This window comes from Perissodus microlepis, chromosome 16, assembly GCF_051167445.1.
Source record: "Perissodus microlepis isolate ML-2025 ecotype Zambia chromosome 16, ASM5116744v1, whole genome shotgun sequence".
NCBI lineage: Eukaryota > Metazoa > Chordata > Actinopteri > Cichliformes > Cichlidae > Perissodus > Perissodus microlepis.
The window spans coordinates 24,725,665-24,745,859 of record NC_140476.1 but is presented as its reverse complement, the minus strand read 5'-3'; the positions used below and the strand labels follow the sequence as shown (position 1 = coordinate 24,745,859).

Here is a 20,195-nt window from a genome sequence, read left to right as displayed (position 1 = left end):
TAGTGGTAGTATAACGCCAATGTTTTAAACCAGGGGTGTGTAACTCCAGGCCTCGAGGGCTGGTTTCCTGCAGGTTTTAGATAGCACCCTGGGTCAACACACCTTAATCAAATGATTAGTTCATTACCAGGCTTCTGGAGAACTTCATGACATGTTGAGGAGGTAGTTTAGCCATTTGAATCAGCTGTGTTGGATCAAGGACACATCAAAAACCTGCAGCACACTGGCCCTTTGACACCTGTGCTTTAAACCTACAGACCACGTTAGAGCAGGGGTCTCAAACTCCACTCCTCGAGGGCCGGTATCCTGAAACTTCATGTGTTCCTGTTGCAACACACCTGAATACAGTTAATAGGTCATTACCAGGACTCTATAGAAGTATAGAGCATGCTGAGGTGGCAGTTCAGTCAAGTTCTAGACTCTTGCTAATGACCTACTAATTGTATTCAGGTGTGTTGCAACAGGGACACGTGGAAAGGTTTCAGAACACCAGCCCTCGAGGACTGGAGTTTGAGACCCCTGCGTTAGAGAGACTTATGATGCCAGTTTACTGACACCACCCATCCTATGTGAAGGAGCTCAAGAAGTTTTGTCATGGGAAATAAGATATACTGTCCGCAACCAGGCGTGCAAATCCTCTAGACAACTTAAGGTCTTGGTCTATAGGCAGTCACCATTCTGCCGGCACTCAAAGCCATCATGGCTCAAGTTTGCACTGTCGTCTTCCTGCAGGACTGCTCACTGATGTGCCCAACCAGTCTCTGCATTGGTTAAGTTCCCAGAATGACCTATGCAAACAGGCAACACAAGACCAAAACGCAAAGTGGCTTCCAAAAATGTCTCAACTAAAGGTCTAAATACCTTTATAAATTAGATATTTTAGTTGTTGATTTTTAATACATTTGCAACATTTTGTTATTAACGATTAGTATGCAAAAACTGACGTGGGACAAATAGCCATTTCAATCCTTTAAAATGAATACCAAAACATACTTTAGTGGAACAAAGCAAGTAGATGTGAATTCTATCAGATGAGATTGGATAGTTTATCTCTTAATCCAGCGGTCCCCAAGGAAAGGCTTAATGTCAGACAGTATTTCCATGGACCAGCCTTAAAGGTGTCGCAGACAAATACAACAAAATAAAATGTTACGACCAAGCAAAAACTGTGGTATTTTGTAAATATAATGATAAACGCGAGTTCACTGTGTCACTTTATTATCAGCGTCCCCCTGAGATGCGCCAACTCTCAATGTTGTTGGAGCATTTCAGGAGGAGCATTTCCTCTCTGCCCCATAATGGTCTCTAGTCGCTATGGTAACGCGTAAACATTTCTTTCAGAATAATACACACAACTACACTGGTAAAGAACCAGGGAAACCGAGTTAACGATAAAAAAAACCATGAAAACCATAAATATCTCATGGACTCATGGACCGGTACCGGTCCATGGCCCGGGGGTTGGAGACCGCTGTCTTAATCTATCAGGATGGCAATGAGCTTGCATCAGGCAGTTCACTTAAAATACAGGATTGATTAACTGATAATCTCACAGACAACCTGACACCCTTACTGGGCTCACTTCCTCTCTAATCAATGATTTCCGAATCCAAACTAGAATTCCTTTTCCCCGTGTAGCACATTTTAGATAAAGACAAAGAACAAACAGCAACACATTAAACACATGCACGTGTTTTCAAGAAAGATACTCACTCAACTGGTCAAAAGGAGATTACAGTACTTCACCTGACACGATCATACAAAATCCTAAACATAGACGACTGCAGTCATGGGACACTGAATCCTTTAACCTTTCTATGTGGGACACAAGCTTTTAACATCAACGTCCAGCAGACTTCTCAGATGAACAGCATGGCCTGAATAATTTACAACAGACCTGTCAGTCTGATCATTACCAAACCAGACATCCCAAGGAAACAAGTGAAGCAGGGTAGGTAGAAACACAGAGAGCAGTGACGTGCATAAATGTGCCTATTGCGATCAATATAGGAGCAAGGGGAGAAAAACAACATAATAGCATATTGTAACTTTGGTACAAGGCTAAATTAGTACTTACACAAATGTATGTATGTATAAGGAGGAAAATGTCAGAGTACTACAAACCAGTACTGAAGTAGGACCTGGCATCCAGATATGTGGACATCACATTTTGGGTTGTCTAGACCAAAATACTAAATTTTGCTCTACAAGGGCCTGATATCCACTTACGAGGACAGTATACTGCCACTGCTCTATCGAAATTTAAAACGGATGTCCTCATATGTGGATCTCATTTTTCTCAGAACCAAAAATCTGGTTAAAAAAAAAATAATCTGGTAATTCTTTGTTTTTACATTCATCAGGTCCCAATCAGCCCAAATAGCAAAGAGAAATTAAAAATGCATGCCATGAAAGAGTTCAGGTCTTAGGAGGTTAAGGAAACAGCAGCATTTTAGCAATGTAGTGACTGAGGTAAACCTTATTGTCTCTGCCAAGTAGGTTATGCGTGCATGTCATCATTCTGTCTGTAAACATGATAGATCAAGAAGTTTTGAATGAATTCTAATAAAACTTTATAGGAGTGTAGATCATGTTAACAATCCATTAAAATCTGTCAAGTTAATGACTCAGCTGTTGTCATAAACAAAGCCTTGTAACTTTGTACTTGTGTTAAACATTCTCAACACAAGTACTGTAAAAGGATTCAAACTATTATTTCATATTTGATCCCCGACCTCTCCTTCAAGGTCACTCGACTGTTCTGAATGTCAACGATAACACAGAGCTATTTATCAAAACAATGTTTCTTACTGCTGTTGTTTGTATTGCCAACATACAACAATGATACATGGTGATTCTAAATATCAGATTACTTTATTATGACTTTGACTGTCGATTACAGTAACAGGTTCTAATTATTTGAATACTTAACAATATGACAATGTCCCTGAGGTATATATTTTTTCCTTTTTGATGCCAGTTTGATATTACTAAAAATTACACAAATTTTACTAAATGCTATACATGTGATATATGTGCATAAACAAAAAACCCAAATCCCTAAAAGTCCATCAACTGAGCTGTGCTAGCATTAAAGATAAAATATACATTTTAAACCAGATTTGGGAAATTCTCTTTACAGAAGTTAACAATAATGACTATAATAGTTTTTTAGTGACACTTTGTCTCGTTGAGTGTCAGCAGAACACAGCTTGAAGAAAAGACTCAAGAACAAATACTTCAAATTTCTACTTTAATGTAAAATGTAAAGCACTTAAAGACACACAATACTTTCTGGTCGAATCTGTAGAAAAATGATTTTAGCAAACAACTTAAATAAGAAAACAGCTTAAAATCATTTTTAAAAACAGTAAAATGGAAAAAAGACAAATTATCAGTTGACAGTCGTCATCGTCATCTTCTTCTTCTTCTTCCGGCCATCCTTAAACACGGGAGAACTCAGGAATGTGGTGTCAGTGAATTTATCTCCACGCCTTATTTTGCTGATAGAAAACATAAATGAGGTTAATACTGTGCTGTTCTGGGGTTTCGCAGGGCCACAGATTTTAGACAGAAACATCCTCACCTGTTGAGAGGCGGCTCCTTGTAACTCACGGCACCCTTCCCAGGTCTCCGTCTCCTGCTTCTCTCTCCATTTTCACAGTCTGGTGTTGTCAAAGTGTTGGTTACTGTCGATAAGACTCTGCCTGCGGGGACAAACAATAAGAGCAATGCAGCCCCATAAGCTTGAAAATCCTATGTCACCGCTTTCACAAACTAGGGTTTCCATGCCACTGGCCTGCTCAGCACGGCGACATTACCCCATCAGCCTTTGACGGATGGGTTTGCAAAAAATCACATGAATAGAACTGCAGTGAAATACAAAACATACATAGACAGCAGGTAACCAATACGTTTAGAGGATACAAATTCAACCATAGTATCTCCATTTTACTCACTTCTTCCTGAGGTACTGCTAAGCACAGCATCATAGCATGCTGCATGCATATTACTCTGTGCTTTGCTTCTCAGCTACCCTCTACATTTACTCATACTGCATTAGGGCTGTTCGATATAACAATATATATCGGATGACGATATAAAAACATCTATCGTTTCATTTTACACTATCGTTTGTTTTGTGGTGTCGCAAAATAAACTGTTTACGGCAATATTTTTTCATGGTTTTGATGGTCACTGTAGTGGCTATATTCATTTCTTAAAGTTCTCTCTTTCTCTTATATTTAATATAACCACACTACGGACGGAGAAGCGCCTGTTTTTATGCGTTGTCGTTAGCAACAACGACGGTAAAACCATCGCGTGTCCGCTTGTTTATTTTCCACATAAATCTTTCACAATAAAGCTCAAGATCCTGTTGAGACTTTTCAAAATAAACTGGATCACGTGAAAGAGTATGCAGAGTATTTACGGATGAGAAGCAAAAAAGAGCCGTCAGGTGCTAAAAAATAAACCTTAGACTCAAACATTAGAACAGGCTTTCCCCCGCAGCACGCCGTGTAATAAATACTCACAATGAAAATGGCGGCTGTTACAACTTATGTCTAAAAATGTATAGTTTCATGCATCTGTTAAAACACTCGACTCCAGGTACACGACGCCCAGCTGGAAACACTTCACGCAAGTCGAGCTGCCCGAGATTCACAGAATTTACAGAAAATGTTAAATTTTTGTGATTTATATCATTATTGGGACGATAGATGTCTTATATCAGGATATGAGATTTTGGTCATATCGCACAGCCCTATACTGCATTATGATATAGCCAAATTCACAATCTGTCCTTATGTATATACTTTTCTGTTCAGATAAACATTTTGGGGACATTTGCCACAAACATTAATGTCTTAAAGTGACAGGGTATTGAACCTTTGAATGTCTGCTATGACCTCAGTGATAAACAAAGTACAATTATCACCCATCTGTCACAAATGAAAGCTAAAAATGTACAAACTCAGTAACATAAGAGCTGATGACAGAGCTGTGCTTGCATTAGACTGCACTGCTGTAAATAAAGACTGTTCCACACCTGGAGAGGCTTCAGCCGTTCCAATTGTCGCGAGCCTGCCTGGTGTTTCCCTGCTTGGAGTGGCGGGTAGAGAGTCCACATCGATGTGAGCTGTGTTGTTATCCACGTCCAGCCACGGCGGCAGCTCATCCATCAGCAGGTCGCCCACATTCTGATGAACTGCCTGGTCGCTGGTGTCCACTGTGTGACTGCAGGTGTCCGATGCATTCAACATCCTGGTGATGTTTTCAGAACTACATCCACTTCTGTTCTTAGTTTTTCGTCTGTAGACAACAAAAGTCTTCCTGGGATATCTGGTTTCCGTGGCTGTGTTCAGCATGAATACATTTCTAGATGATGTGGGACTCGAATCCCTCCTGGACTGCGAATCATTCAGATGTTCAAAGATTTCATGCTTTTCGCTGATGACAGAATGTGAGTCGAGCATTTGTAAATCATGTAATTGATCTTTAGCGATTTCAGAATCAAGGCAGAGAGCGGAGGCGTCTCTAGGGTCAGGAGGATAACATGTTTCACTCTCAGATCTTAAGTCTTTGTTGTCTTTTTTCTTCGTCTTGTCATCTAACAAGTTATCACCCTCTTCTCGCTGCACCACTTTGTTCCTGCTGGGCTGCCCTGTTTTGTCTCTCCTGGATTTTTTAGGTTTTTGAAACTGTGATCCTAAAGCCGCCTGCCAGTCCAGTGGCAGTGCTTCACCACTGTCACCGCTACTCGGGTCTTCTTGACAGTTCCCAGAGTCCTGAGTGGCCACCCAGGATCGCTTCCCAGAGCGCCGAGTCTTTGAACGATTGCTTGATTCTAAACGTCCAACAACGCTTTTATTCATGACTGCTTCTTCTGCCTGAAAGCTGGATCCTGTAGGAGGCGCCACATCATGCTCTGGTGAGTCACTGTCGCCGGTTATTGAGATAACAAATGTCTCCCTGCATCTTGATTTGTGACCTCCCCTAGAATTAGTCACAGTATTAGTTTTGCTAAAGGACAGACGCTCCGCATGCTCTGACTCTGGTTGTGCACAAAGCAGAGCATCCTCAGAGACTTGAGACTGTAAGCTTTCGTCTCCCGCTTTAGGTTTTTGGACTTTCTCCTGGTGGGATTGGCTGCTCTCACTTTCATCAGACGGCACAGTGAATAAACTTTTCCTGGTTACTGGAGAGGGCCTCTTTCCTTTAGCTCTGGACTTCCTGCATGTTATTTTGGAACTTGCTTCTTCAGCCACACTTCTGCTGGTGCTTGAAAACCTAATTTTAGGATCAGAGAAGTAATCTTCCACATCCATTTGGTCTACATTTGTGATGTTAGTGCGGTCAGAAGATTTGACTTTATCCTTTGATACTTTCTGATGCTTGCCCAGTTTAGGAATGCGAGTGACAGTGGCAGTACTTTGATCCTTCAGCGGCTTTTTATGTGCTTGTAACAAAGATGCAGACTTCTGCACTTCTATACTTGAGCCGCAGCTTTGCTCCTTGTCCTTTCTGCCAGAGCTGACTTTTTTTTTCGCTTTGGTTTCCACAGTGACTATCTCAATGGCTTCACTTAAGGTCATCTCCATGGTTGCATTGAGCAAAACAGTTTTCTCTTGATTTTTGCCAAGCTGTGTTTCACTTTCCATGGTGGAGACACTGGGAAGATTCTGATCTCCAGAAAGGGATGGTGTGGATTTTTCACAAGTCTGACTGTTCTGAACAGAGACGACGGAATTAATATCAGCCTGGGACTGAGAGGGATTCTCCACATCTTCCCTCGGAGTATTGGCCATGCCAGACGCTTCTATGTGGGCAGTCTGTGCGCACTGGGTGGACAGCCTTTTTTCAGCTTCTGTGTTATCTGCACAAAAAGCAGAGTACATCAGCATTTCACATCATCAACATTTTACAGTTAACACTAAAACTTACTTAAATCACGCCTACCGTTGCAAACATCAGTCGACTTTTCACATGTATTCGGAAAAGTGGAGACGTCCTCGTTGATGTTTTTTTCAAGCAGGGCAGATGTGTTTTTGCTGGTACACCACAAATTCCTTGAAACATCTGTCTGCAGCGGTAACTGACTAAAATGGGGCGAAAAGGCAAGATATTAAAAAATATATATAATTTTTTTTTTTCTTTCAACTCACTAGTGAATGCAGGTGCCACCCCTCAGCCTCCTAGTAGACTCAAACTTGTCTGAGATTTTTAGGAGATGCATCTGTGGCATCTTTTATGGAAACATGACCAGGCTACACATTCTGACACACCGAAGTGACCTTAATAAAAAAGGAGTGCAAGTCTGAAAAGTGTAAAAAAAAATGTCAATGCCATTCAGAGATGCCTAAGCTAAATCAGTGGTTCTCATTGCAAAGAGCTGATCACTGTGAACTCAGTTCATTTCTGACCTTCCAGCTGCAAGATTTTCCCTTCTGATGTCACCAGACAAGATCCGGGAATCTCCTGAAAGGCTCTGAGAATCCTGTGAGAAGCAAATGTTAGTATGGTTTGATATTGCAATGCATTTTCTTCTACTTTTGTTCAAGCTTAAGTGGCTTTCAGTCTAAACTTTTCCTAAGATCCAAGAAATGTTCAAACAGGAAGCGATTCACTTGTACCGCATCATTTCATAGCTGACAGCTGGTCACTCGTTGACATTCCAGGCTTAGTTGTCTAGATAATCCTCCAATGCAATTACCAATCAATCTCACAGTCTCACTGTGAAATTAAGAAAAGTTCAAGTTGGGACCCAAACACTGCACACCAGTAGCAGTTATTTCATGCTGTTTCTGAATGTCACCGACTGTCTATGGTCTCCAGTTGCCATGTCACTGCTAATCTTTTCCTTGGTGCATCGTTAACCCCTCAGAGGATGAATGTTTGACTGCCAGCGCTACAGTACAGAGTGTGTGTGATGCTAAATTAGAGGTGCAGCCAATATTTCATTACAATCACTGCAAGCCAGCACACATCATGCGCAGCTTCTTACACATCTGAAGTAGCTATGGGAAACTTTTAGAGCCCAACCGATATATCAGCCAATATTAGCAATCTGTTGATAATCATTTTCATTTATCTGCTGATAAATTTAAATGTATAATAACCGTTCAACCAGTTATCAGTAGTGACACTGAATAGTTTGTCCGTCAGCGGTCAGGCAGAACTCAAACAAGTAATCCACGACTTGTTGTGCATACTATCGTCATAAGGGCTCATAATTAGCTACAAAGGATCAGTTTAGGGAAATTTGTTTTCTGTGCCTGAAATTAAAAAACAAATATGGATTTTTAAATAATCAAATATCAGTATCATTACATGTCTTTCAAATCCTGTATTGGTGAGGCTCTAAAAAAATTCATCTGTCAGCTGACAAGCTGTAAAGATTAAAGATAAGTTGTAGAGTTGTAGAAGTTAAGAGTTTGTCAGCCTTGAACAGTTCTGAAGTTATGTGCATCAGTAGGAAACCCTGCATTGTGCCAGTTTTAAGTAAATTTTTCAGCAGCGCTCACCAAAATGTCACAAATATGTCAATATGCCACAGAAACTGTAAATATGTACTGAATGAAATCCTTACGCTGTCAGAGAACAGGTCTGCCACCATGTCCAGGTGCTGCAAAGCATTACTACGGAAGTTGTTCAAGATAAGGAGCTGCAAGAGGAAAACAAGACGCTCTGCAGTCAATGCAATCAATCCAGCGGAGCATCGCTGCACTATTCTTTGCATCATGACCAGTAACTGTCTACTCAGAATTTTCTGCCTACTGCTGTAGAAGAACACAAGCAAACGACAAACGCACCAGTTTTCTGTGCTTGTATTTCTTGGTGGCTAATTCAAAGCAGAGAGCGTCCACTTGTTTCTGCAGGTACATGACCTCCATCTCCAGCTGGCTGCTTCTCCTCCTCTGAGCTTGCAAGGCCAGAGCTAAGGCTTTGTTGTTGGTCTTCAAAGAGACCTTGAAGAAGGACGAGGTATCTGGTGCGGAAACACAACAGTATTTGTGTTTGGCATTTACATGAACTCTTCTTTCAGCAAATTTCTGAGATCCAAAAAAAGCAAACAGACTCACTGAGAAGCTTATTTTTTATCTTGGATGCTGCAGTTGAAGTCTGCTTGGTAGCCTTCGAGGCCATCATAGTCTTCAAAGAAAACATTATCAGATGAACAGGAAGACTCGATCAAAAACCTGAAAAAGATACACACATTAGTCATTGTACACAGTAATTAAGAACACCCAGCAGCATGCATGTGTTTGTCTTTTCTGTGATGCTGTCAAGTCACCAGAAACTGTATTTAAAAGATGGACATAGGCATGCTGGCATCATCCACTGCTTAGTCAAGTCCTGATGTGAAGCATCAGCCTGATCATCTTGGTATTTTCAAATCGGACATGACAGTGGATCTATGGAGGGAAATTAGGCTACGTTCACACTGCAGGTCTTAATGCTCAATTCCGATTTTTTGATCAAATCTGATTTTTTGATCAAATCTGATTTTTTGTCTGCTTGTTCACACTACAAATAAAATGTGACCGCAAACGCTCTAGTGTGAACCCTCAAAGCGGCCCGCATGCGCAAAAGAAGACGTCACACACAATGCGCTCTGTTTAGACCCAGACCAAACAGGATTGTTTGACTGATGGCCGTTAATATAAAGACGTGTTTCAGACTTTACGTTTCCCAATTTAGCTTTAAGTTGTAAAGTTATTTTGTTATTTACATAATAATGTAAATAACCTAATAATGATCCTTATTGCTGTTTTAGAGAGGAGCGGTGCTTCAAAGGATGCAGATTTCTGTCAGAATCTGCAGATTATACAGTATAAATAAAATGTTCACATTTCTCCAACGTTGTCTTCCCAACAGTTTCACTAGTTGACCAGGAAGCATTCGCGAGGGCGCTGATAACTGGCGTCTGTCTTGTGTCAGTGACGTAAATTTAATGCGACATGACCATTCAAACAGCAGTCGCTTTCTAAAACATCAGATATGTATCGGATTCAGTACCACATACAAAAGTGACCCAGGTCAGATTTGAAAATATCAGATTTGTGCCGTTCACACTGTCATACCATGATCGGATATGGGTTGCAAAGGGTCAAAAACGTCGGATTTGATGCACTTTCGCCTGCAGTGTGAACATAACCTTAGTCTCAAAAGTGTCACAGCCATGTAAGATATGATCCACAAGCATAAACACAGATTTGTGTGTAACTTTGAGTACCCACAAATCCCTGTTCTCATGCACACACAAATACAGAGCAATTTGAACGCACAAAACTATTGTACAAACGCATGTATCAAACCCTGAATAAACAGTGACCATTTATGCACACATTTTCAAGTTCAACTTATCAAAACTGATTGTTTTTGTTTACTACAAATATTTGCAATGTTCATTTCCTTTGCTTACAGATCGCTAAATACACGTGCAAGAAACACCTGATGTGTACAGGTCACAGGTTGATTACCCCTCATCCACTTTACCAATTTACCAGTTAAATGTGCCATACGTTAGCATGTATGGCATATGTCTTAACTAACCTATCGCCACTTAGTGGACAATCTTCTGCTGGGAAAAGGGTCAGAGCACAGCTGAAGATGGGAGAGCACCCTGCTTGAACATTCCTGTGGCTCATCCTCTGAAGTGAATATGTGCTAGCTAAGCTGTTGTATATTTTGAATATAGAAATGATCCCAGTGATGTGAGATAACACTTTCATATTCATCCAATCATTCCTCGATAACAGCAGATTAATATTAACATTATCTGAATGCGTAATAAACAGTCGATCATTGTTATCAAATCAGCTGTATCAGCAATACAGTTTGAAGAGTATGTCTGCTGTTCCTAAACTATCACCATTTTGTCAGAATGATTTCCCATCGGAAGATTATTCACTAAGGTGTGACAGCTTATTTAAGCCATATATGAACTCTCATATACTACTGCATGGCATATTTAATTGATAAATGTATCATTTGTAGTAAAGAAGTGATGAACTCCTCTGTTTATTTAGAAATAAACACCCATTTTATTTATTTATTTATTTATTTATTAAACACAGGGAACCCACAAGTCCCAGTTTAAGTCATATCATAAGGGACATCCACACAGGAAAAGGTGATTCGAATTTTATTTAAATAATAATAATACTAATAATAATAATAATGGATAATAATAATAATTGCATTTATATAGTGCTTTTCGGGCCCCTCAAAGCGCTTTACAATTCCACTATTCATTCACTCTCACATTCACACAATGGTGGAGGCAAGCTACAGTTGTAGCCACAGCTGCCCTGGGGCAGACTATTTGTGGCCATCTAAATAGGTGTGGGCAATGAATTATCCAAAGGGGACACATGACAAACTGGGACTGTTTTGGAGGCCCACAGCAATAAGATCAACTCGGTTCTGCTCAACATTGATTTTATCTCTTTATAGGCTTATTGCTGCAGTCTACCACAACAGTGCCAAATTTTTATGTGGTCCTTTGGGAAAATTAATTACCCACCCCTTCTGTATAAAGTATAGAACAATGATGGTGACTTAATAATGGGGGCAAATCACAAGTTAAACTTTTCTCAGCTTTAAAACGACCCACTGAGGCAAGCAGCAATGAGGGTAAAAGGTACTGTTGACTGGTATGTGAGGGAGTGCCAATCACATTTCTCTGGTTACCTAGGCAACCAGAGGATGGCATAGCCACTAACAACCAAATGTTATCTCAAAAGTCATGCCTGACAATGTGGACGAGGTTTAGTGGCACGATGGCTATAAAATTTGAAAAGTGCTTGTCATTAACAGTTTGGGGTTTCTTTTCATAAGAATATCTTATTAATACTGTATCTACTACATTAACCATCACAAACAAACGGGTAACAATATAAAGGAAAAACAAGGCGAATCTTATAAAGATGTAGCCCACCGCATGCCACCACAGCAGCTTGTAGTGTCCCCTCCCTCTGCTTGAAGGATGAAACAATTCTTCCAAAATGTATTCTGTCATTAGATCTTTCATCCCATCACTGTCAAACTTCCCATAAGCGAAGTTATCATATAAGTTATAGTATTTAACTTATTCAATATGTACCTCTCAATGGGTGGAGATTTGCAGTGACTCTTCTCTATTACAGGACACGTCGACCCAAATCATGCAGTAGCATAACTAAACCGACACATTCTTTCATTGTACGTTGTCAAGGATTCATGTTTTCCTTAAACTGTCTGGATATCTTTTTTCTTACATAACTCGTCTTGTACCTGCTTTCAACAATAAAAAATACCCATGTAACCCACTGTGATTAAGTAATAGTTTTTAAATAAAACAATCATAAGATATGTGATTACATCGGCTCACAATCCGGAAGTTTTTTATAATTTGTCTGCACTGTGCTTCAGCTTAGCTTACTTAGGCTAAATCTGCTAGCACGTTCGTGTAACCGGCGTATTCTCGCAATTTGGTCAAAACTTACGGTAACTTCAGCCACTGGTAAGACTTGCCTCTGGAAAATCTTAGTAACTACCCTTCATAGCCACGTAAACTGACGTTCAAATCGATTCAAACAAGGCTAATCATGACTTTACCGAATAAAAATGTAACGCTGCTGATTGCTTTTTAAACATAAACAAAAAGTCAGCCGGGCTTCCACGCAAGCGTTACAGGGCGTGTCCAACAATCTGAAAACCAATCAGAAACGATGTAAGCTGTTCCCCGAACTTGTTTTGTCAGGCAGCTCAAAGCTAGATGTCACCAGGTTTTAGCGCAGATGTTTAACTTTACTGACAAACTTAAGTTAAGAGTGAAATAATATTAAAAATAAACCGATAACAACTTATTTCATATAAAAGACTAAATTCAGAGGTTTAGTCTTCGAACAGTTTGGCTACACAAAGTTTGTCTGACAAAGCTGAATGTAGGAAAAGACAAAAATGATAAAATTGAAAGTTTTAGCTCACAGAAGAGACACTTTTGTGACATTAAATAAATAAAAATAGAAATAATCCACAAAATGTTCCCCTTTTCACTCAAAAAATGCAATTTTACATTGTATGAGTTATCCATTTACCAAAGGAAAAACAAAAGAAGAAATTACATGAAGAATAATAAGAATAAGCATCATTTAACAACATAAATACCTCAACATTTTTAGTAAAAGTTGGTCAGACTTTGTAGTTTTCTACAAAAACCTCTTATTTGGTTGCACTGACTTTAGCGAGAAGCGTTTTACCTTATCAGCTTGACTGCTGTTGTAGTTTGGACTGTTGTAGACTGTTGTAGCTTTTTTATGCTTTTTTTCTTTCCCCTATTTGTATGTGTGTTTATATACATCTCTTAATTGTAATTATTTTGTAATTTGCTTATTTTGCTTACTGTCTTTCATATAGCTATGTGACTCAGTCTGCTACCCTGTGTATCTGTTACTGTTTATTTGTATGGAGAATCAAATAGCCATAAAAATGTAATAGAAGTAAGGTAATGGCTGAATGTGTTTAGCTGCACTTGAGACATCCCTGTTCAAACAACATTGCTTTTAGTCACCGCTAAAGTAGGAGACTGCCGCCTAGCTGCCATCCTCTAATGAGCGCCTCCATCGCCGTCTCTATGTTCGGCTTTTGCGCCTGGCTGGTCACAACCAGTGGTGGGAGTCGATTGGATAGGTCTGTCTGGTGTTTCAAAGGAGTCGGGGTTTCCTCCAGGTGTTTTACAGCTGCCTTGAAAGCGGGGGTGCTCCATACAGTTATGTCAGTCTCCTATAGTGAACGGGTAATTCATATTTTTTTGCTGTCACGGCAGTTACCCAGATTTTACGACCTGTATAGCCTACCGGCTAGTTAGCATACGAAGCTAGTACTAACTAGCTTGGCTAAAAACAGTTGTAGCTGCTTCTGTACTGTTCGTCAAGCTAGTTGATCAGCACGGCTTGAGTTGAGTCATAGTTTCCGCCTACAAAAAACAACTAATTCGTTAAAAGACATTTCAAGATACTTGTAATTATAAAGTCAATATGCTACAATTAAAATCTGGTGATATAAGATACGTAAAATGTATTAGTTTAGGTAGTTAATAGCGAGCTAGTGGCTAACTTTGACGACTAGTGAAAAAAATGTGGAAAATGGTGATGGATATCTGTGCAGTCTATAAGCGTATCCAAACGACAGCAATCTTTAGCTCTTTGATGGGGCTGAGGGCTTGGTCGTGTCAGGACACTGTAGTGACGCTTCGGCCTATTTTGATCACATGATAAGGTGGTGGATGTGATGCCTCTGCTACTTCTGCTTTCACTACTAGTATCTAAAATGGCTTGTATTGCAAACTCAAAGTCCGTGGCCTTCTTGAGTAGGTAAGTAAAAAAGAGATTGGTATCGGCTTTTAAGCTTTGATCACGGAGAATTTTAAGAAGCGGATGCGGACCAACCGAGAGTCTTTCTTGTCACGAGTTCGAGTTCATGTGTGGGACCGTCAGCGATCAAATGTTAGATATGTCAGCTTTAGGTTGCAACAGCAGTGTGTGAAAGGAGATACAAAGATGTTGTTCGTGTTGATGAAAAAAAAGAAATTTCAGAATTACAGAAAAAAAAATCAAAGTAAAAAACCTGATGATTTCTTCTTTATTAGCAGACTCTTTTCCAAATATACTATTTGAAAGAAATTAAACAGGTTGCCCTAAAATGTGGACTTCCTTGTTCACTGTGGTATACATTGAAATGGTTGCTGGAGTTGAGTGGTTACACCACAGAGTGAGGATCTGAGCTCTTGTTTTGAAGTTTGCAGTCACAAGGTTGTGTGTCATCAGTTTCAACATTGGTGGTGATGGTGTTGGGCATACAGACTTCCTGTCACCACTATTACAATTGTTGGTCACGCTGAGCCTATTTCAACAGGTTTACTGGGTACAATCTGAGGGGACCCAGCATGGACAGATTATCCTATAACACAGACTCAGTACAGACTCAGCTACCAGGTCATGCAAATTGTATACACTGCACATACCCTCCCTAAGCAAAGACTTTGGTTGCACAATAACACAAATTTAAATTGTTGTGTTGTTGTTGTTGTTGTTGTTGTGTGTGTGTTAGTCCCCATAGGGAAATAGTTCCTCTGCATTTAACCCATTCACCCAGTGAAGCAGTGGGCAGCCACCAATGCAGCGCCCGGGGAGCAGTGTATAGGGACGGTACCTTGCTCAGGGGTACCTCAGGGTAGCCGTTCAGTGGAGTCGAACCCCTGACCTTCCGATCATGGGGCCACCACTCTACCTACTGAGCCTGTTAGATTTAAAGTCACCACTAAGGATGGAAAAGTCAGAAAATGAATAGAAGGAGACACAAAAGCATAAAGCTCAACAGTTTTCATCTTGTTTTCAATGTCAGGCTGTAATTGTAGTTTTTAATGCCCTAAAGTTGGGCATTTTGACATTGGAGTCTTTGGATTTGACTTGCTTATGGTGAGTAGCTACGTGAGGAACTACCATTCTGGCAGGTCTGTCTTGGCTTCATTTTCAGCCTGGAGTTTGCCACTTGGCATATTCCTGCTATTTCTGGTCATTCAATAAATAAACATATATGTTATGCTTGAGGAAATGAAAAGCAAAAACAAAAAAACAAATGGCTAAAATACTTTTGTTACCATGGTCATCATTTTTTCCTTTAGAGTACCCAAAACCCAAAACCTCTTTGGGGTGGGCCACACTTCTTTTTATATATATCTAGGTAAAACTAGAAAATCACCTGTAGGAGACACAAAGCAACCACAAAAAGACATACGACAGCCACAAATAAATTTTTGTGTCCCTTTCAGTCTGGGTAGCTTAACCCTGTTAGCATCCATTAATATGTGGTTAAATATCTCATACCAAGTTTTAACTTTTGATAGCCATCAACAAGCTTCTGGTATAATTCTGGCTGAATATTTAACCACTCTTCTTGACAGAATTCATTTAAATTTGTTGGCTTCCTGCCACAGAACTGGCTTTTAAGCATAGTTTTAAGTATAGGAATTTGAGAAGGCAATTCCAGCAGCTCAGTATTAACCTCCTTTGTCCATGGTAAAATCAGCTTTGATGTATGTTTTGGATCATTTTCCTGTTGGAACACCCAGCTGTGTCTAAGTTTAAACTGTCAGAAGCCCTCGGACTGTCAGACCCTTTCAACCAGTCCGAAGATGTTAATTGTAAACCGAGAGGAGCTTAAACAGCTTGTTTCAGAAAGTGGACAAACTGTAAGATGTATAAGGATTATTTTGAACTTTGAATCATGCAAAACTGCTCTCGTAGAAAAACAATGTAGTCCTTGAAATGTGTAATAGGTTATTTAGTAGATGACAGAGCGTGCAATTTGATTGTTTTTAGGCAGGGTAGGTGCAAGAATCTTGGAGTTAAAATAGTCAGCAGTTACTGATATTTTTGCAGGTAAGTTTCTAGGAACTGACTAAAGACTGAATAAGCTAAATGTGTTCTTGCTTACATGTACATTCTTCAGTGCATACCTTTTTCCCTCTATGGCAGGAGGAACAGTGACATGGCTACAGATGACAAGTCCTCGTCCTCATCCTCAATGGACTGGAGCGTGGAGCCAGCTGGCATCTCACCCACCAGCCCCTCCCACCTGACTCACTTCAAGCCACTGACTCCAGAGCAGGATGAACCTCCCCTCCGCTCTGCATACAGCTCCTTTGTCAACCTGTTTCGGTTTAACAACAAAGGTGAGGAAATGCACAATATAATCAAATAAAAGCCCAAGAATTTCACTTGAGTTAGTCCAAAAGCTAAACTCTGTATTGATTTTTATTTCTTTAATGTTTGAAAGTTAGAGAAAAGTGAGACCGCTCACTGATTAACAGAGATTACATATAGATATTTTGCCTACCACTGTAAACACAGTGTGATAAATCTGTAGTGGAAATTACATCTTACAGTATTTTTGACTCTACACAATATTTTATAGAAGATGTTTATCTGAACCGGAGCCAGGACCCAGTAAGCTGCACAAGTCATGAATTAAAATTCTCCAATAAGTCTGGTCCCCTAATTTTAGTCATGTGATGCAGTCATGTGACCAATTGTTTTGTTTGCTCTGAGTTTTGACAGCCCTATTAAAGATTAATATCAGTGTGTACATGCTCCAGATAGCTTTTCTTCAAATTCTTTAATTCTCACTCGCTTTTGCAACTTTGTACTTTTTTTTTTGTTACTCGCAGCAACAACTCACCTCATTGTTAGTCCATTTAAAAAACTCGACATTTCAAAGAGCCGGAAAGTAAATAAACGGCAGACGGAAATGAGGCAGGTCGAATCGTCTTGCATTTCACGCATGCGCAGTACTGGAACGTAAGCGTTTTCGGCCGTTTCAATGTGGACGCGCAACTCTGTGAAAACGACTGAAAACGATAGTGTGGACGTGGAGCGTTTTCAGACGAAAACGCAGTTTTCAAACCTAGCGTGGACGTAGCCTAAAAATATTTGATCATTTTGAATTGGCTGCCAGCAACATATATAAAAAAAACAAAACAAGGGGCAACAAACTGGAGAAGTTGTGTAATATTGAACACATCAGTAATATTGCATTTCAGAAAAGCTGATGGGTTCACTACTCTTGTTAACTGGTACATAATTTGATTACAGATTCAGAAATTTCCACACAAAGAAAAGTTTTTATACATAAGGGACAGTGAAAGTCCCGTGACGGCTGTGATCTGTGTGACTGTTGTAGAAATCACAGCACAGACTCAGGGGTACTCCTCTAAACCGCTGTCAGTAAAAGAACTGCACTGCATATGCAAATGTCTCATGTTAAGATTTTACCATGCAAAGAGTTTAGTTAAAAACTTTTTGCATGGTTTAGTTAAAATGGAGCTATTAAACTACCCTGTCATCTGACCAGTTGAAATCCGTTTTTTTTTTTGTTATCAGCACACAGTTAAAGAGTGAATCCAATAGAGTGCCTTATTGCAACCTGCCCATCTGTGAAGGCGCCTCCTCAACAAAATATGCAGATTTTGGAGTCACACGTGCTGTCATCCAGACAAAGACTTTTTCAGGAGCAGGGTTAAGGTTATTTGAATAAGATGATATCAAAGCATGTTCTGCTTGTGTCTCAGCTGCATGAGTCTGTAGTAAAAGAGGTTGGATTCACTCACATTAGAGAGAAACCTTTTTGTGGTTGCATTTAATGCATTTAATTTTCTAATATCCTGATCTTTAGACTGAACAACAGTCCTTTACTGTCAGATTTCTTATCTTGAAATTGATGACTTTTTACTATTGGCTTTGATTTAACTGCAAACTACGGGACTCAATTATTCAGCACATTCTCTGTGTGTTCAGATGAGGGACGACCTCCTTCAACAGCCTCAGAGAAGCCAGACATTCCAGCCCCTTCTCCTCAATCGGAGAGGAGAAGCTGGTCCACCAGTCCCTCCCAGTCGAGAACGCATCGAAAGCAGCATCCCGACCACCACAGACGCACCTCAACAGCCTCGGGTAAAAGTCACACACTGTACACTTCCTGATATTCAAGACAGGTTTGGTTTTTTTATGCTTACAAATTAGTCAAACTCTTTGAAAGCTTTCAAATTCAGCTCCACACTCTGTTGAAAATGAACAGATAGCTGTGAGATATGAAGAACAGGATCATTTCCAGTGCTGCAAACCTCTTAAACATTTTGATCTTGTGCAAAACCAATAAAACATGTTTTATTGTCACAAGATCATAAAATGCATTTCACAATATTGAATTGAACTGCATTTGGTTCCAGTTTTTGATGGGGAAGAATAATAAGAGTCGTCTCATCCAATAAAGCAACAGAAGTAACAACCATATTGCATATTGTAACATAAGAATACAAACAAGTCATTTGCCTGTCACGGGCTATAGTGACTGCACGTGTTGTGGTTGTGATGATCAGTACAACTGATAAGGTTTTTGTCTTCTCAACGAAAATGCTGAGTAAATATTATTGTGTGGTCTGTTCTGGTAAGACTGCTTGGCTGTCATCTGTGAAGAAAACACTGCACACTCGTTAAACACTGTTAGTTTTGTACATGCCAACAATGACACTTAAATGACAACAAAACACTGATTCAAACAAAGGAAATTTATAAAGAATTCATAGAAGTGGTCAGGAAAGTGGAGCAAAAATAAAGCTCATGGCAGGAAAAAAAGTGTCTGTCTTGTTGTTTTTTGTGATTAAGTTAAAATGTCTTCTGCCTGAAGACACCACCAAACTCCCCTAATTACAGTTGCAGAGGCAAAAAACATGTTCTGTGTAAACCTTTATCAGTGTTAACTCAGACTAGAAATGTCTTTGTTAATGAATCACCAGCTTCTGTGTTTCTTTTTTTGAACGAAAACCTGCAGATTTGAATGTGAGTTGATCACAGAAACAATTCTGTGAGCGTTTGTGTAACTGTCTTGATGCACGCTCAATCATCCAGGTAAGTAAGTGCCAAAAAGTTGATTCTGTTCATCTGGATGTAGTGTTTTCAGATGAAGTGACTTCTTCATCCAAGGACTGAAGAAGTCACTTGGATGAGTGACCAAACGTTTCTCCCACTGAAAACGTTACATCCAGAAGAACAGAATCAACTTTTTGGTGTTTGTGTAACTGGTTGTGTTTGAAATCATTCATGCATTCCCTGCTGCTTGTGTCAGGGGTTCTGTGTAGCAGACGAGATATGAACTCATTGGCAAAATGACACAAACACTTTTGGAAACTTGTCGAGTCACTTTGAATCATGTCACTGTCATGCAGTGAAGTTGTGACAAATCAGCATCAACAAGTTCCTTCTTTCTCACAGTGCGTGATGGTATACAATCCCTGGATAGTGACCTGCTCAGAAGAGCTTTCAGAGCACCGTATTTACACTTACTGTACGATCAGACGGCAATACAAAATGTCTAATGGAAGTGAGTGATTTGGGACACAGCCATTGTTATGTTGGAAAGAGAAAACAAAAAAAATGATGCACATAAGCGCTGTAACATCCATTCTCGTGTCTTTTCTGATTGCAGTGGATTGGCCAGGTGAGGGCTCTTCTGCACTGTGTGGTTTTACTAAAGCTATTTTGGCTGGACTGTAGCTGCTCAGTCTGAAAAAAATAGCCTGTGTGTGTCCGAGTACATGCAAGGGTGTGTGGGTGTGTGTCTGTGTGTGTGTGTGTGTGTGTGTGTGAGATTTG

At 39.9% G+C, this 20,195-nt stretch overlaps 2 protein-coding genes across 9 annotated transcripts in view; one reads left to right on the top strand and one right to left on the bottom strand.

Moving 5' to 3' along the window:
* Positions 1-2,884: 2,884 nt before the first annotated feature.
* Positions 2,885-12,667, bottom strand: sgo2 (shugoshin 2). 2 transcript variants are annotated; one of them, XM_084908568.1, is made up of 9 exons: positions 12,492-12,667; positions 9,084-9,200; positions 8,814-8,989; positions 8,591-8,665; positions 7,425-7,498; positions 6,961-7,100; positions 5,051-6,877; positions 3,587-3,707; positions 2,885-3,503 (listed from the first exon to the last, which is right to left on the bottom strand). In XM_084908568.1, the coding sequence occupies exons 2-9, from the start codon at positions 9,166-9,168 to the stop codon at positions 3,395-3,397; spliced, it is 2,607 nt and encodes an 868-aa protein (XP_084764694.1). In that variant the 5' UTR covers positions 9,169-9,200; positions 12,492-12,667; the 3' UTR covers positions 2,885-3,394. The 2 variants fall into 2 exon arrangements, with proteins under 2 accessions (XP_084764694.1, XP_084764695.1); XM_084908569.1 differs by lacking the exon at positions 12,492-12,667 and adding an exon at positions 12,110-12,452.
* A 958-nt stretch (positions 12,668-13,625) lies between these two features.
* The window catches only part of pikfyve (phosphoinositide kinase, FYVE finger containing), a 33,876-nt gene continuing 27,306 nt past the window's right edge, over positions 13,626-20,195 (top strand). For 3 of the 7 annotated variants that reach the window (XM_084954956.1, XM_084954959.1, XM_084954954.1), the window contains exons 1-3: positions 13,856-14,360; positions 16,524-16,720; positions 18,342-18,497. In XM_084954956.1, the coding sequence (XP_084811082.1) occupies positions 14,278-14,360; positions 16,524-16,720; positions 18,342-18,497 (436 nt within the window). In that variant the 5' untranslated portion in view covers positions 13,856-14,277. Of the gene's footprint in view, positions 13,784-13,844; positions 14,361-16,523; positions 16,721-18,341; positions 18,498-20,195 lie in introns of those variants that run through there. The other 4 variants (XM_084954957.1, XM_084954955.1, XM_084954958.1 and 1 more) reach the window with 3 other exon arrangements.